General features: G+C 35.3%; 1 protein-coding gene across 1 annotated transcript in view; it reads right to left on the bottom strand.

The window, feature by feature from the left end:
• The window catches only part of LOC108277513 (uncharacterized), a 262,355-nt gene that overhangs the window by 232,466 nt on the left and 10,979 nt on the right, over nucleotides 1-18,910 (bottom strand). Inside the window, exons 6-13 of the mRNA XM_053677649.1 lie at nucleotides 18,525-18,815; nucleotides 17,839-18,144; nucleotides 16,579-16,860; nucleotides 16,173-16,463; nucleotides 15,491-15,796; nucleotides 14,628-14,924; nucleotides 14,182-14,508; nucleotides 13,107-13,430 (exon numbers count right to left, since the gene is read on the bottom strand). Of these exons, the coding sequence (XP_053533624.1) occupies nucleotides 13,107-13,430; nucleotides 14,182-14,508; nucleotides 14,628-14,924; nucleotides 15,491-15,796; nucleotides 16,173-16,463; nucleotides 16,579-16,860; nucleotides 17,839-18,144; nucleotides 18,525-18,815 (2,424 nt within the window). The remainder of the gene's footprint in view (nucleotides 1-13,106; nucleotides 13,431-14,181; nucleotides 14,509-14,627; nucleotides 14,925-15,490; nucleotides 15,797-16,172; nucleotides 16,464-16,578; nucleotides 16,861-17,838; nucleotides 18,145-18,524; nucleotides 18,816-18,910) is intronic.

Genomic DNA, 18,910 nt, shown 5'->3' with positions numbered 1-18,910 from the left:
TGTGCTGCTGGACGTGTCTCTGGAAACCTGAAACCTGCTTTTCAGTTTCTCACTATAGTAAGTGCTACCGTCACTACATATAACTCTGATCCACTCCAGAGCTTTTCCTGCAGGTTGTCGTATCCAGTTTATACAGTAGCTGCTATCAGTTAATGAATATCCAGAGACTTTACAGGTCAGAGTCATTGACTGACCAGGGGTTAATACTGTGGATTCGGTCTGGATCAGCTCATGAAAAGTTATTTTAATGTTGTAAAATGAAAAAAAACTGAATACCTAAAACTGTATTATATGGCAAAAGTAAAAAAACACTTAGTGTACGGCTGGCAGCAGCAGTAGGGATGTAGAGATCATGGTGTATGTTGAAGCAGAATAAGTAAAAGCTTTGTTGCTTAAATATATAATCGGGAAGGACATTTGCATAAAGACACCTTATTGTGGAGTACATTTGAGAGATTTTTCTATATGAGAAAACCTCCCCATCGCTCAAACATGTTTAATCTGACATTTTAAAGATATAATTTGGATCATTGTGGCATGTCTATTTTGTGTCGAATATATCTATCAGTGTGTTTGTTTTTATGCTTTAAGAAATCAGAAGCACACCAGAAAATAACTACATTGAGTAAGGAATAAAACACAGCAGTGGTACTGTTACAGGAAAATAAGCAATGATAGGGTGGTGGGATGAGACAGAGTTACTGTTACCTCTATAAGGAGGTTAGCACTCATACTAGAGGTGTGTGTGGGACTGATTTTTAATCTCTTGCCCACTTCCCTGTATATTTTTGTTTGGACTTGATTAAGACATTTTCTAAAATTTCCCACAATATAAAAATACCAGTCCTTTAAACCACAGTGACACAAACGAGGATGATACAGCAAACACGTCAGGCAGCATCACATGATCACCCAATACACTGCCATGTTAAAGTTTCTGGTCATTTGCAGGTCCCACAATCTTCATATCTGCCCAACCGCTCCTGTGACTTAAGTATAACGGATGGCTGTTTTTACTTTTCTTACAATGTAATTTATTCAAAAAATCTAACTAATTCTGTTGTGGATAAAAAATGTCATAAAATAAACATAAGGGAGAAGAAGGAAAAACAGGCACCTAGACACATAGAAGCGGGATTAGGCGGACATTGACAGATTGGAATTACAAGCAATTTAAGAGCAGTAATAGTCAAAAAAAGTCAAAAAGAAGTGTACGAGCTGAGGAGTGCTAAAAACACACACACACACTCGTGCAGTCAAGGGCGGGCAAGTAGACACAACATACATAAACACACATGAATAACTTTAATAATATCTTATAGTAATAGAGAAACTCTATAAAAAACAGAATAGTAGGATATGCAGGACAGTAGAACTGTAATGATATTAAGAAGTTGGAAGTACAGTAAACCGCTTTTCAAGTAGTATAAATATATATAAACTAAGAAATATAGTGCAAATATGAAAATAAATTATAAACGAGAAATACAGGAAAAAAAGGAAAATATAACTTACTCATGATTCAGATGGTGAAGATTCTCGTCTCGCAAGGAAAGCCTTAATTTTTAGAGAACCATGAAGAAAGCCAGTTATAAGGGTGGCTGCCCCCCCCCTCGAGATAACGATAAGACCAAGGTCCCTCCCGGTTGTTTAGTCGTCTTGCTTACGTCATTTTTTTAACCTAGGGAATTGAGAATCCTGGTTTTTGACAACCTAGGTAAATGAGAATCCTGGTTTTTGACAACCTAGGTAAATGGGAATCCTGGTTTTTGACAACCTAGGTAACTAGAAACTCTGGGTTTTTGTTTCCTGGGTTGTTGGAAATGCCTGGGTTCTGATTTTATGTGTAAATTAAAACCCCTGGTTTCAATTCTATGGGTAAGTGAAATAGGCCTTTTCTGGAAACCTATGGGTTATCTAGTGTGTAAATACAGTATAAATACTGGAGCTTAAGCTCAGGATATGGGGATCACTTCTGAGAATTCTCATCGGTGTGGATCTCGTGTGGTGGAATGAAACAATAAAGCTGGACCCTTGCTTCTTCTCACTCACGGCTGGTGTATTTTTTCTATCTCCAACTGGTCTCAGAGGTAGATGTGAGTATTGGCTTCTAAGTTGAATTTTAAATGTTTTTGGGTAATAGGCTAAATTCGAACCAACATTTCCCACCACATTGTTTCTGTTCCTGCAAATTCATACACATTTGAATACACATTTGAACATCAGAAGGAAATACCATGAATAATGTGAATGTTCCACAACATTAAATGTAGAAATAAAATGTACAGATAAAACGCATGATGTTTCTGCCCTAAATAAATAATACATTTATTTCTATTTATTTATAATTTTTGATTTATTTAGCAATTGTTGGCAAATAATTATAAAATTATAATTATTAGAGCCTGAGAACATAGCTAATATTTTATAGGGAGTTTGTTTTGCATAATAGTGTTTAGGCTTTCACAAAGGTGCAATAGAACTAAAGTCTTACTATATTTCCTGCTAATGTAAATACATGAACACATTCACAGAAAATAAGAGCTACTACTATTTACTTACTAATTCAAACAGTGTGTATCATGCAGCCTGGTTTATTAAGACACTGATATAATAGATCTGTAATGTCTTAGTTTTTAAACAATGTTGAAAATATTTTAGGAAATCCCAGGAGGACATCAGTCCCCTCTCAATCATTTTAACCTCAACATGTTGGATAGATGTTGTGTAAGTAGATAAAGAGCACCTCTCAGAGGACATAATGTTATAATAATGTTCATAATTTCTAATGTGGGTGCAGATATATACAGTGGGAGAAATAAGTATTGGATGCATCAACATTTTTTTCAGTAAATATATTTCCAATTTGGCTATTCACATGGAATTTTCACCAGATATCAGTATTAACTCAATAATTTTGAAATATAAAGAACTCAAAACATTAAAGTCCATAAATAAAGTTATGTGTAATAAAGTGGAATGGCACAGGAAAAAAAAAGTATTGACCACGTTAACTGAAATGTATTTAATACTAGTGTAGAAGCCATTGTTTGTAAAGACAGCTTCAAGATGCTTCCTGTATGAATAAATTAATCGGCCGTAGTATTCAGGTGTGATTTTCGCCCATTCTTCTAAACATATTGTTTTTAAATCTTGTTCAAATGGATTCAAGTCAGGTCATTGACTAATCGTCTTGATTAGTCTTGATTGATTGATCATCCAATACTTAGTTCTCTCACTGTGTATGTGTGTGTGTGTATATATATGTGTATATATATATATATGTGTGTGTGTGTGTGTGTGTATATATATATATATATATATATATATATATATATATATATATATATAAATCCCCTGTATTTTATTCCACTGCTACTGAGAAACAGCTGATTTAAGTTATACAAATAGATCAATCACAGCTGATTCCCATCTAGGAAGCACACTCTGGTGTTGAGGTTATTTCAATAGCATTACCATATGGTGTATGGTAAAAAAGGGACCTCTTTGGGCTGATCTTGTGTGGAAAAGGAACAATATGGTGCAACAAAAAGAAAGTAAGAAAAATGCCTACACGAGGGAGAGGAAGATGAGTACCAGGACAAGGGAGATGAGTGGGATAAGGCCAAGGGTGAGGAATGCCTGGATAAGAACAATGTATAGAGAGATTAGTTAGAATGCATGGTGGCGCTCAAAGAAGGGCCAGAGCTTCCTGGCAGTTACCTGATGAAATAAGAGCTACTATCATAGACCATGTCATAAACAACTGGGTATCATACAGTGAGGCTGGTGAACGAGTACAGCCAAATCTCAGCCGGGACACAGTGTCATCCATTGATTTTTCAAGAAACCAACAGGTAGGTTATTGTATAAGGGCTCCTCTCACTCCAAAGTGTAAATATACAGTAATTTTACCATGTGTTACTGTACAGTGACTTTATGCCTGTATGGTAGATTAGAAGACGACTTTTCTTTGTTTTTATTATTTTGTTGCTTTTTCTGTTTTTATATTTTGTATTTTTACACAATAAATGGCAGCTGCAATGCATAGTTTTGTTATCTTGCAGTTATGTCCTGTTGCATATAGAGCCTTTACTGCAGCAATTCTGTCTCTGTCTTCTTTTTTACATAAACTGTACATTCTATAAAACTACTCTGAGATTTTTTATATTGAATTTTTGCAGCAAAAGAAACAAAATGCATGCATTTACTAAACCCAACAAAACAAAAATGTAGAGAGGCTTCAAAAGAAACTGCAGTGCAAAGCACAATCTATGGTCAATACAATACACTGTATAAGGGCAGACCTGACACATGTCCATAATTACATGTCTGTAATTCCATCTGATGTTAGTGTTTTTATGACATTGTGCTATGATTGACTAAATGTTTCTGTTGGAAGAAAACATGTGTTAGTGTTTTGGTAGACATAGTTTATTGTGTTAGTGTATTATTGCATTTTGAAAATTAGTATTGGAGGTTAGTTTACAATGTGTGATTTTGAGCATGAAATGAACCGTTTTTTGCTAATTGTGTGTTGTAGGTGTGTTGGTGCATTAAGAGTTCAGAAAAATTGTTAAAAGTATTGAAAAAATTGTCATAGCAATCGTAAAAAACTGTAATTTGTGTACACTCCTCTCACTGAGATGTACAGCTGTGTGTCTTTGCACAATAATAATCAGCAGTGTCTTCTGGCACCAGACTGCTGATATCGAAGTAAAGCATATTGTTGCTCGTGTTTCTGGAGATGCTGAAGCAAGTTTTAAAGGAAGCTCCAGAGGTGCTGTGCTTCCACCACCCCATATGATCCCGATCCACTCCGAGCGTTTTCCTGTAGGCTGTCTGATCCAGCCTGTGCCGTAGCTAGTGAGGGCATAGCCATAAATCTGACAGGACAACTTCACTGAGGCTCCGGGAGGTTTAACCTCAGTAGGAGACGAGGTCAGACTGATTCCATGCACATGTGAAAAGAGGAGAGCAGTAAAACACACAGAAGCTATTAAACACACCTCACTTCAACTCATATAGAGCGTATAAAAAGGTGAGTACGGTGTGGACAGATGTGTTTACTCACAGGGCACAGAGGATATCAGAAGAAGAAGAGGCCAGCTCATGATTCCTCTGCTGTACTCGACCAAACACAGAGACTGCTGTGTACTTGCAGTATATTTATATCTGTCTGAGGTTGGGGAGATTTGTATGCAGTATGGGTTATGTATTTAACATTTGTTATGGAGGTCTTTCTACAGTATAGCATTTCTTCAAACATTTTCATTCACAAAACTGTGTAGACAAATTCTTAAAGGAATAAATGAACAAATAAATTAGATTTTATCAAAATAAATTTTCAGTGTCACTTATGAAGAAACAAAGTAGCAAAAAGATTTCTTGTTTTTTTCTGCTCTTTTTTTAAACAATTATTCTAATGTAATTATGTTTTATCATTTAATATGTCTTTTGCTTTTAGTTGATGTTGTTTACATATTTGTCTTCAGCTTTAAACACCAGCCAGAGATAATTAAAAGAAAATGGCTGAGAATTTTACAGATGAATTTTGACTGTGAATGGGGGAAGATAAAAGGAGAGATAAAACTGAGCACTAAAATGAATGGATGTTATAGCACAGTAAGTGACTAACTATCATAGCCAAAAACATTCTTTATATACCTGACTATTTAAATAGGGCGTGTGTTTCAGATACAATCTGTTCACCGTCACACTCCAAATACTACTAAGGAGAGATGTTGCATAAGGCAGAACTGCAAGAGGATCAAGTTCAAGGCCAATGATCTATCAAGCCTGGAAGTAAATATAAACTGCAGTACTTATATCTTCTGTAGTCAGTTTTCTGGATTTGTGCATAAGTGTGTGTTCACCAGTTTCTTTGTACTCCATTTTGTAGCAAGTATTTTTTCCCTAGTGTTTTAAAACAAAATTTCACTTGATTTAAAATCTTGAGCTTTACTTTACATTACAATTGTGCTCTGTGCTGATATGGTGAGGTTAGGAACATAATCAATTTCAGATGTGGTAAGAGTAACTCAGCAGTGCTTCATAACACCACACTGTTGTTGATTATTTTGAGGACGCATACAAGTGTTTTGATCCTTACTAACACAGAAATGCTTTTTTATATGGAGTGTATTTCTACTTTTAATATTTGGAAAATATTTGGACTTTTAAAAATGCTTTCCTTATATATATGTTCGGAAGTGACTAAGATTCTTTATTTAATGATACGCTTCCATATTATGAAGGGGTTTGTGTAAAGTGCTGCAATCTCATGTGTCACTGTGCTTCTCTAGTGCAGTAATACACTGCAGTGTCTTCTGTCCTCATGGTGTTCATATGCAGATACACCTGCATCTTACTGTTGTCTCTGGAGATGGCCATTAACTGCACTGGAGCGGCCATTAACTGCACTGGTGTAATACTTATCACTATCATACTCGATAGTTGCAACAAATTCCAGCCCTTTTCCAGGCATCTGTCTGATCCAAGCTATCCAGTAAAGTCAAATCCAGATTCTGTGCAAGTCAGTTTATGAGACTGATCAGGTTTGATGTTCACTGAATCAGACTTGATTAGTGTCTGAGTGCAGGAATCTGAAATACAAGAATATACATATATTGGTGCTGCAGTTAAAAAGAAAGAAGTAAAACGATATTATATTTTAAATATAAAATAAATGATAATACTAACATTGAATGAACATTGCTAGAGCAAAGTAACCAGAATCAGACTCAAACAATGTCTGAAATAAAAGAATACACATAGTTAGGTGTTAAGATTGAATGAACGTTGATGGAGCAAAGTAACTAAAAACTCTGCCTAGTCCCATCTCAAAGAATTAAAACGATCACTGTTGCTGTCAATAAACACAAACTGTTGGTGTGTTGTTGAGCTGAACGTATATCAGCATAAATGGTTCAAACGCAGTATATCATTTGCATGCCACGGCCACTAGAGACTTAAAAACGATTCACAGAGGAATAGCCATGAAGAGAAAAAGCTTACTGTAAAACTCCAGCTGTGTTTCATTCTGTCAAGTCCATAACTGCTCTTTATTCATTAGATATCATGTCCTTTTAGTACATCACTGTGTATCACTGTAACACCCAGAAGTTTTCAGATCACTGATAATTACTGATTATATCGATGAGTGGATAAGGTTCTAAGTAGGACCCGACGACAGGGTGTTTCACTATCAGAAAGGGTTTTAAATAGAACCATTTTATGAAGAACCCTTACTTATCTAACAATTCATTCATTTTCATTCTATTCTTTTCACATGGAGCATGTTTTTATATATTTTTTAATGTGATTTCTTTCAAATGAATGTTTTTTTTTTTTTTTTCCTGGATCATGTTCGTTTTTTTACATCTGATCATATTATTCACCTGATCTCACATGTGTTTACTTGCATTCTCATGTACAACTAATTTTCTATCTGTCTTTCTGATTCAGGTGTTTCTGAAGCAGTATACTGTAAAATGTTTTACAGAAATAATGTATACTCTCAAAAAGTCATTTTCCTTGGGACTGGGGTGATACCATAAAGGGTACATGTTTTGTGTCATTTGCTTTTTTTTAGTAAAGTTTTAAAGCTATATCACTGGTTCTTAAGATCCAGCTATGTAACCTACATTAAATATTTTTTTCTAAAAGTACACTATTTTGATATTTTCAGCTGAAAGATATATACTAAATATGCACAGTTAATGGAATCACTCCAAAGACGAGAAAGTACAATTCAGTTCCTTTATTTTCTGAGAATACAGGCCACAGATAATCCCTAATAAATGTAATAATAAATATCTAACGCTAAATAAAGCCAGACGTAAGGTAAAATGTATAACATTGAATTTTTTTACTTATATTTTGCTACTCAAGGCCAAAGATAATATGTAAAAACAAGTATTTGTCAAGAGTTTATCTAAGTAGCACGTGGGGGTGTTCACCATTGTGCCAAAATCATTCTTGAAAATCTTATTTCTTAAAACGTTATAAATAATGTCACATGACCAAAATGGATCGAGGAGGGAAGCGTTCTGGGGCGCAGAACAGAAAAACAAGGGTAAAATGAAAAACAGTGCATTGAAATGAGGACAGCAATGTCCAAGTGGATAAACAGAGATTGGTAAGCTTGACCTATCATTTTTATCATTGTATGTCTTGAACTTAATCAACATTTAATGTTATTGCCTGAGAGTGCAAAGGGATTAACATTAACATCAGTTAATTTCCGAGTATCTCCCTCGCTCAAAAAAATAAATCAATTCAATTCAATTCAATTTTATTTACAGAAACCTATAAACACAGGATACAAATTTAAGTGTGTGAATTTATCACTATTGAGCGAGGAAATAGTATTTCCTCATTCCATAAGGTGATATGAGGAAGAAACCTTGAGAGGATCCAGACTCATCTAGGTAATAAGAGAAAGTGTGAAAGTAAAAGAACGTTTATTATGGTTTTTACATGAAGTCTGTATCACTGGCATCTCCATACAATCATGTGTGGCTCAACAGAAGGAGAGAGGGAGATGGAGGGTAAAAAAAAAAATCGTATGGTATATTTTTAAAGCAAATGGTATATATTTTAAAAAATCATTAAATAAATTAGTATGTTAATGGTATTTATTAAAGAAATCATTGAATAAATTGGTATGTTAAGGTCAAAAGTAAGATCTTATGTGTAACCAATAGGGCTCATGAGATCATGAGAAAGAATGTGTTAATCAAATAAGCTAAAGTCAGTGAGATCACTGACCGCCCATTCTTCAGAGCATTCTTCAGTTACAGAAGTATCTTTTTCTTCAAGGCTTGCTGTTATTTCTTACAAAAGTTATCCTCTGCACCTCTATAAAGACACTGAGGTTGTACTATGTCATTTTAAGTCTGTATCTTTAAAGACAGTTTGATGTTAGGGATTTCTTAAGATGTATTGTTGAAATCCAAGACCTAGATCGGTAAAATAAAAACTTCTAAAAAATATGCTGACTGAACTTGCACCCCCTTTATAAATAAGATATGAAGAAAGAAACATAATTGTGGTGAGTCATCAGAAATGTGATCAAAAGAAAACATGGGAAAGCACAGCCTAATGAGATCATTTTCTTTAGTACTGTATAAAAGCATGAACATTGTTTGTACTCATCAGATGACATGCAGATACCGCAGCTTTTATGATTCTTCAATAAAAGCCTGAATTTTGGCAACTTAATCCCCTGGACTGGATTTTTATTTTGGCTAAGGTGATTTTCCATACAGTAGCAGTATGTTTGTGAATAGGTGTTCGACTTACATTCGAGAGAAACAGGAGATAAAATTGAGCCTCCCCACCAAACATAACCAAGTTATTGGGCTTTTCGCCTCATCCTCTGTTAATGCAGACGAGCATATAATGTCTTGCAGCATGCAAGACATAATAATTTAATAATTCCGGAGGCTAAGTCATTGAGTTGCTTCTGATTGAGAAGTTGCTTAGAACTAATCATTTGGAACATTTAAGCATTTTTTCTGCTTCTGGTTCTATTGAAAATAATGGTGCAGATAAAATGATGAAATTATTTTTCATAAAAAATGAAATATTTTTCATAAAAAATATGTCTTAAAGAGCTGATCTACCATCGCTTTTAGTTTTTAATAGTTTTAAGCACTGTTAAAAATATATTTTTGATAGTTTTTAATCACTCTCATATATGCAAGGTAGTTAACAAAAACGATTCACTAGGCCGATTCTATATAATTCATATAATTATGCTATAAACAAACACTAAAGCATTCTCATAAAACAAAATGCTTAAAAACATACTAAATGAAGGATTTTTCAATGTAAAAATGCTCCCTGTGAGTGTTAGCATTAGCAAGAAAAGGTATGTGAACCATTTAGAATTCATTGGTTTTCTTCATTCATTTTCGTCACAAAATTGAATTCATTTCATCACAAGTACAGACAAACACAATGTGCTTAAGATAACAGCACAAACAATTATAATCTTTCATGTCTTTCTTGATCACATCCCATTAAACATTCACAGTGCTGTGGGAAATGTAAGTGAAAAGTTTGCACCCCCAACTCTTGATGCACCATGTTGCCTTCATGGGCATCAGTGAATATTTTCACTCTTTGTAATAGTTGTGTACGGGTCCATCAATTGTCCCCAGTGTGAAAAGATGGATCTGAAAATCATATAGCCGCTGTTGGAAGGGGTCAAATATGCAGTAGATGCTGGAAAACCAAAGAATGCACAGGACCTGGAGGATTTTTCTGAAGAACCGTGGGCAGTTTAACTGCTCAGGGCAAACAAGGGACTCATGAACAACAATCACAAAACATAAAAACAATTGTGGATCGTCCATGTAACAACAACAAGGTAGTCACTTACAAAGTTCACTTACTTTTTCCACAGCACTGTGAATGTTTAATGGGATGTGTTCAATAATGAAAGATTGTAACTGTTTGTGTTGTTAGCTGAATCACATTGTGTTTGTCCATACATGTGACTTTGATGAAGATCAGATAAATTTTTTTACAAATTAATGCAGGAAACCAACTAATTCCAAAGCGTTCACATACCTTGTCTTGCCACTTTATAGTTTATACAGTACAGAATATATTATCGAGCAGGGGCGTAGTAGCCAATATTTCTGATGTGGGGGAACAGAATGTCAAGGGTATTCTTTTTTCTGACCTTTGTCTAATTGCACTGTATTATTTAAATATTGCAAATTGTGTTTAGTGTACATTGTATTGCATATACATAGTACACAGTATATAATATCACACATTACTCTATTCTATTCTATTCTATTCAACAGTCCAAAGTTCAGAAAAGAAATTGGGGGCACCAACATTGATCTTGCATTCCCCTCAGCAAATATTGCATCCCTGCCCATAGTATACTCCCACCCCCAACACCGATTGACAGGTTTCTGTGAAAGGCATAGGAAATTCAATTGGATTTTCAATTACATTTGAATTTTGGCAGGCTCCATACACAAAACTGAGAAATAGCAAACAGGGTAATTACTATTGCTATTTCAATATGACAGGGTCATAATGCGTAACACACAGGAAATGCAATTGCAAATGGACTTTGCATTTCCATTTGAAATTGGAAATGAAAATGCAAATGTAATACACAAGTAGCAATTGCATGTCACAATTTATGCATCCACAAATAGGAAATGCAATTGCAAATACAGTTTGAATTTTTTTTTACATATATATTGTCTGAAAAATTCTTCCATATAAAAAAAAAACATTACTAATACAAATGTAACTGAAATTAAGGAATGGTTTTGAATATATACCCTTCATTTGAATAAACATCTCAAAAATGAAACAACAGCTGATAGACACCCTAATATTCAGCATCAAGTACATTTATTTTTTTCTTTATTTATTCAACTTGTTACTCACTTGCATCTATCAACTTAAAACTAGTCATTAAAATGTTTCATTCAAACAAATACAGCAATAAAGCATTATTAGAATCCTTAATCTAAACTCTAGAAGGTGCCGTCAACAGCTGCTCATACTTGTTTTCATCAAAGTATATCGTCTCTTCAGTAAATTCTGTGAGAAGAAAGGATTTTTAGTTATTTTGTCACCGTACATGAACCTAAAGAGAACCTAGAAGTACAGATCTGCATCATACTCCTACTTCAAGAAATCAAGGGAAGAGGGTTTTTTTTAGTTCTGAGATGAACTAAAAGTATTTATACTGATTCTGATTGGTCAGTAGTTGTTGAGTAATTTTAACTTTTGTCTATTGTAGAAATCAGAATTAAACACTAAAGCTAGCATTGCTAGCATTCTTCAACAGAACTGTACATGATACAGGATAGATCCCAGGACTATAAGATTCTAGGGAGAAAAAAAAGTCACCTTTTTTGGAGATGTCGCGAGTGACGATGCCAGTGATGTGCTCGACATGGCATGTGTAAGTGTCACCAGGTGCCCATTCAGAGGCCTGGACCTTCAGATGGCTTTTAATGCTGAATTTCCCATCAGGCCTTTTGGCAGAGCTGTTGGTGCTGTCATCATGCTGTACACTCACACTATTTAGGAGCCAGGTGATGTTAATGGCTGAAGGGCTATAACCGTACACCAGACACACCAGTTTATTTTGACCCTGCAGCAGCTCCACAGAGGGAGCATTTTCATTCACAGAGGCTGGATGATGAACCAGGATGAGGTGTGGAAAAAAAAAGAAAGATAGATTTTAGTGAAAGCAACAGTCAGATATTGCTTATAGTATAAAAGGTTTAAGTATTTGATCATGGGATCATAAATCAGGTTTGGAATCAACATAATATCAAAATATCCTCTGATTAATTTCTATCAAATATACGTGATGCATTGAAGCCATAATATGGCTTTAATAAATAAAGGCGTAAAGGCATAATATAGCAAATAATAAAGGCATAATATAGCAAATATAGTATAATAATTAAATGTAGTACATAACACAGCTGTTGAATTCTTAAATCTGATTGGTCAGAATGTTTTTGTTGTTGTTGTTTGTTTGTTTTTTTTACTGTATAACAGTGCTACTCTAAGAGTAGATCCGGCTGCAAATAAAATCAAAGGTTTATATTAGTTGTTACTATAGAAAATATAACATTATGTTAATACTATACTATTAAAATCTCTATTATGAACTTTGTGAAAAATGTGTAACCATTAACATGGTAAAGCTTTCTGCAACTAGCTCTTTATTTAAAAAATAATAATAATAAGATCTCGGTGCTTTTATAACAGGATGTAAGGCTTGACATAATGAAGTTTCATTTTTTAATTAATAAAAATTGCAATCATTGACAAATTGCTTGGTGTAAGAAGAGTAAAAGACACCGGAACATGCTGTTATAGGGAAAAAAAACATCTTCAGGGTGGCAAAAGTAACTACACTTAGAGGTAACTAACAGTTTAGAGCATGAATTGTTTTCATTAATGAAACACTACTAAATAATAGTTTACATTAGTTCATCAGTAAAGTCATGATCATGTGTAATTCAGATTAAGAAACTTGATATCAATTACAAATAAATTAAACAAGCTGCTCCACCAGAGACAGGATGTGACTTGTTACTGACCGTATATGTTGTTAATCGAGTTCCTGATTGGCTTTTCAGATGACTCATGGCTGACCACACAGGAAAAAGTGCCGTCCTCCCTTTTTGATGCTGGTAATATCAGTGCGCTGTGCATGGAATAATCACTCCACGCAGAGCGAATGCCGACTGGACTGTTCATGAACTGAGATGCATCCAGCCGGCTGCCATTCAGCTCCCAGTGCACAGAGATATCAGCAGGGCGGAAGCCGTCGACCAAGCAGAGAAGATATGTGTTGCGAACTCCTGACAGATCGTCATCACTGGGACTGAGAATTCGGACGGTGGGACTTTTGCGGTCTGAGCCTACAAATAATTTTTAAAAAGAGCTAATATCAGCTCAGAATTGCAGTAGTTCTTTCAAACTTATTAATTAGCAAAAAAATTTGTATCTTAAATAACAGTTATGCCACTGAATTCTTCATTTTGACTGGTCAGATGTTCAGGTCGCAGGTGTATATTAATGTGCTCATTCTAAAACGTGATAATTTCTAAAGTAACAGCTAATTCAAAGGGACTTATCTAATAATAAAGAATATAATAAGAAAAACTCTTAATCATTGGTATGGTCAAGGCTTCTCTAAGGAGACATTTGTTTCACATTTATGGAAGGAGTCTCCAGTGTCAGTGCTTTGTAACAGTCAGAGGTAAAGCTGCTGCATTAAGTTGAAGGATGGACATTGTGTTTCACAGCATTTTCGTCTTCAAAAGGAAGTGAGAATATGACTGTTTATAGCTGTGTTTGACTAACTTGTTTTGCAGACATTCCACAATACTGCATAGAATTATGCTGTGATATAAGAGGTAAAAACACTTTGAGACATGCTGTTATAGGAAAAAAATCAACTTCAGGGCAGTAACTGCATCACCTCGTCGATTATTATTATCTTGGCTGAAGGTGTGTGTGCAAATAATAAATTAATGCAATGTGACATGGACTAAAATCATATTTATGACTATTAATATTCATAAAAATAAAAACTTTTTTATTTATTTATTATTTTGTACAAAAGAATAAATATGGGTCTTAGAGATCGGTGTTTATGTGAGAACTTGCCTCTGGTTTTAGAGATGGTGTGCTCCATTTTCTTGGTGCCGCAGAGGTGTGTCACTTCACAGGAAACAGTTTTGTATGCATTCCACTTTGCAGCTGGAACCTTTAGAACACTTCGGACACACTCTGTTCCATTGCTGTGGACTCTGAGAGGTTGTGTGGTCACACCCTGAGAGGTGATGTCTTTTCCTATTTTCCAAACAATCGAGAAGTCATTGAGCCTGTGGCCCAATAGCAGACAGGTGACAGAGACATGATGATTTGCTCTCATGTCACTAATGGAGGGAGCCAACAGATAAACCTGTGCCTTCTGAGCAAAATCTGGAGTCACTGGAGATAAAGAAATAACATTAGTGTAGAGATGTACAGACACATACATACATGTAAGATTTGTATTTTTTGTATAAAGATCATGAACTTTTCTGATATTTAGGCTGTTATTAGAATACCTGCACAAATACTGGTGCTCTTCTCAACTGGTTTCAGAGGATCCTGATCGCTGACTCGGCAGGTAAATGTAACTCTATTATTCCACTGTTGCTGTGGAACTGAAATCTCACTGGACACTTTCACACGTCCATCTGAATCCACTGTTACTTTACTGAGACCATTGAGAGCATTTACTACAGATTCAGGGAGCCACTTTATCTTTGGGTTAAGTCCAGTTGCAGCGCAAAGAAGTTTTTGTGTCGCTGATGCAGATTTATCCACACTGGAAATAACTAAAAGTTCCACTGAAGGGTCACCTGGAGAGGAGCATGAAATGTAAAGATTTCATTTCTGGCTATGTAGATTTAAACCACCTTATTTTGTGTTTTTATGGCTGATCCAGGTCATCTCTTGACTTGACATTTCATAGCAAAAATGTATTTCCCCTCATGTGAAGGGAATAAAATAACCTTTCCTGTGTCATATTTACAGAAAGCAGGCATTTTACATCACATCACAGTGTCAAAATGTTGCAGCGAGATAACTCTACAGCTCTAGAATAGAGGAATCAGGATCCCTATATTTTAAACTATAACCAATTGTATTTAAAAGGAAATATCATGGACAAATAACAACAACACTAAGAACTGCATAAGCGAGGACTAAAAAAAACATTTCCATGTACATTTCAGGTTGAGACCAGTTACAGTATGAACTCGAGTGATGTGCTAATTGATGAAATTTGAGAGCCAGAATTCACACCCCATGCTGACTGTGCTTTCATTTCTGCCAGTGTTCCTTTTCCCCACTTCAGTTGTATTTTGACCTGTAAATATTGCCAGTATTCAGATGGTCTAGAGATTGAGATTGAAATGTTCCTTACCAAAAAGGTTTTCTATAGAATTGGACGTCCACTGTTTGGAACGGCTTTGCTGAATCTGACAGGTGAACCGTTGGTTTTTGTTTCTGTGTGTTGTGGAAACAGTGAAGCGTGCAGTCAGAGTGTCCACTCCTTTGGGCAGATCCACATACTGAGGTTCAAGGACCCTTATTCCATTGGCATGTAAGATGACCGAGAGCTCACCAGAGGGCAGATCTCTTGCAGCACACTCCAGTACTGTACTGTCTCCCTTCAGTATGTCTGCCAGATTCCTCCTGATCACCACTGTAGGAGTTTTCTGCACAGGTTCTGAGGAACATAAGGTAAAGTCTTATGAGTTAAAATGTTTCACTAAAGTGAAATATTTTAAAGTTACTTTTCCAACGTGGAACCTAATGTGTGCACACATGACATTTAGGATCCTCCATGCATCTAAATGCTGTGTCTCTAATCACTGTTTAAATAACTAATATGTGTGGGGCAAACTGGAAAAACACATCTATCTATCTATCTATCTATCTATCTATCTATCTATCTATCTATCTATCTATCTATCTATCTACATGCTGTATATAGTAGAAAATATTTGATCATGTGACTGATTTCCACAAATAGCAGTAAGTTGTAAACTGTGTTTTATAAGTTGCCCCTAATGATATAATTAAAAATTATATACAGAACATACCTAGAATATTAATTGTCTTCTCTACTGTGTCAAAACATGGATTTTTAGCTGTGCATTTTATTGTCTGCCAGTTTTTCCATTCGTCTGTAGAGATAGTCAGGTTGCTAACAGTTCTCCCGTCTAGTGTCTTCAAGGTGACTCTGTTTGTTTTTTCCCCTCCATCTACAAACCACGACACTCTGCTATTGAGCACAGTTTCAACAACACAGGAAGCTGTTACTTCTGAATCTGTCAATACTGACATGAGACCAGGTTTCTCCAGACGTATCAGTGGCTTGACAGTTGAATGAGCTGCAACACACAAGAGATTGTTCTGTTACAGTTATTCACCTACATCTGTTTCATGGAGTTTAATGAAATTGTAAGATTATGAACTTTTTGGATAAATAGTCCTTTGTTAGAATACCTGCACAAACTCTGGTGCTCTTCTGGACATGTTTGGGATTATCCTGATCACTGACCTCACATACACAATCAATATTCCACTCCTGTTGTTGAACCAATATCTCACTGGATACTTTCACACGTCCATCTCCTTGCATCATCACTTCTGTAAGAGCATTTGGCACAGATTTATGGAGCCACTTAATTTGTGGGTTGAATCCAGTTCCAGAACAAATAAGTTTTTGTGTAATTGATCCAGAGTTATCAGTGTTGGAAACAGCTGAAAGTTCCACTGAAGGGTCACCTGGAAAGAAGCACAAATATTATAGCATGAAATCTAAGAAAATGAATTCTGGCTAAACAAATTTAAACAACCTCATGGCAAGACATTACTGGTAGAAAAAATGAATTGTGGTCACATTAGTCATTTTTATATTTAGATTTTTGTAAAAAAAAAAAAAAAAAAAAAAAAAAAAGCATAATTAACATGGCTTTTCTTTAACTGTAGTAATAAATATATGAAAAGTCAACAAAAAAAAATGTTTGTCATTTTTTTTGTCCTCTCATGAACACCACATTATCTGAAACTTTGCAACTTTGCGGAAGGCTTATGCTCCGCCTACTTCACAATTATGTCATGTCATACATTCCTGAAAAGCTTGTTTCTTTGTGTGTGTATATGTCTGTGTGAATTTATGTGTTATCATGATGTACTATACATTTCCCTTTTTTTTATAAACCCCACTTTCTATAGTGGAAACCTAATAAATACTTGTATTTTTATTTTATTTTTTTTCCACTAAAAATCAGGGTTCATATAAACTAAAAATACAGGTTTCTAAATGGTGTTCATGAAATTTAACCCCTTCACGACTATCTTTAATTATGATTAATTTACAGATGTATTTCCTAAAATCACAGTGTCAAAATGTTGCAGCGAGATAGCTCTACAGCTCTAGAATAGAGGAATCAGGATCCCTATATTTTAAACTATAACCAATTGTATTTAAAAGGAAATATCATGGACAAATAACAACAACACAGAACTGCATAAGTGAGGAATAAAAAAAACATTCCCATGTACATTTCAAATTGAGACCAGTTACAGTATGAACTCGAGTGATGTGCTAATTGATGAAATTTGAGAACCAGAATTCACACCCCATGCTGACTGTGCTGGCATTTCTGCCAGTGTTCCTTTTTCCAACTTCAGTTGTATTTTGACCTGTAAATATTGCCAGTATTCAGATGGTCTAGAGATTGAGATTGAAATGTTCCTTACCAAAAAGGTTTTCTATAGAATTGGATGTCCACTGTTTGGAACGGCTTTGCTGAATCTGACAGGTGAACCGTTGGTTTTTGTTTCTGTGTGTTGTGGGAACAGTGAAGCGTGCAGTCAGAGTGTCCACTCCTTTGGGCAGATCCACATACTGAGGTTCAAGGACCCTTATTCCATTGGCCTGTAAGATGACCAAGAGCTCACCAGAGGGCAGATCTCTTGCAGCACACTCCAGTACTGCACTGTCTCCCTTCAGTATGTCTGCCAGATTCCTCCTGATCACCACTGTAGGAGTTTTCTGCACAGGTTCTGAGGAACATAAGGTAAAGTCTTATGAGTTAAAATGTTTCACTAAAGTGAAATATTTTAAAGTTACTTTTCCAACGTGGAACCTAATGTGTGCACACATGGCATTTAGGATCCTCCATGCATCTAAATGCTGTGTCTCTAATCACTGTTTAAATAACTAATATGTGTGGGTCAAACTGGAAAAACACATCTATCTATCTATCTATCTATCTATCTATCTATCTATCTATCTATCTATCTATCTATCTATCTATCTGTACGCTGTATATAGTAGAAAATATTTGATCATGTGACTGATTTCCACAAATAGCAGTAAGTTGTAAACTGTGTTTTTTAAGTTGCCCCTAATGATATAATTAAAAATTATATACAGAACATACCTAGAATATTAATTGTCTTCTCTACTGTGTCAAAACATGGATGTTTAGCTGTGCATTTTATTGTCTGCCAGTTTTTCCATTCGTCTGTAGAGATAGTCAGGTTGCTAACAGTTCTCCCGTCTAGTGTCTTCAAGGTGACTCTGTTCGTTTTTTCCCCTCCATCTACAAACCACGACACTCTGCTATTGAGCACAGTTTCAACAACACAGGAAGCTGTTACTTCTGAATCTGTCAATACTGACATGAGACCAGGTTTCTCCAGACGTATCAGTGGCTTGACAGTTGAATGAGCTGCAACACACAAGAGATTGTTCTGTTACAGTTATTCACCTACATCTGTTTCATGGAGTTTAATGAAATTGTAAGATTATGAACTTTTTGGATAA

This window comes from Ictalurus punctatus, chromosome 2, assembly GCF_001660625.3.
Source record: "Ictalurus punctatus breed USDA103 chromosome 2, Coco_2.0, whole genome shotgun sequence".
NCBI classification, from domain to species: domain Eukaryota; kingdom Metazoa; phylum Chordata; class Actinopteri; order Siluriformes; family Ictaluridae; genus Ictalurus; species Ictalurus punctatus.
Note: the sequence above shows the minus strand (reverse complement) of the source record. Positions and strands in the feature narration are given on the sequence as shown.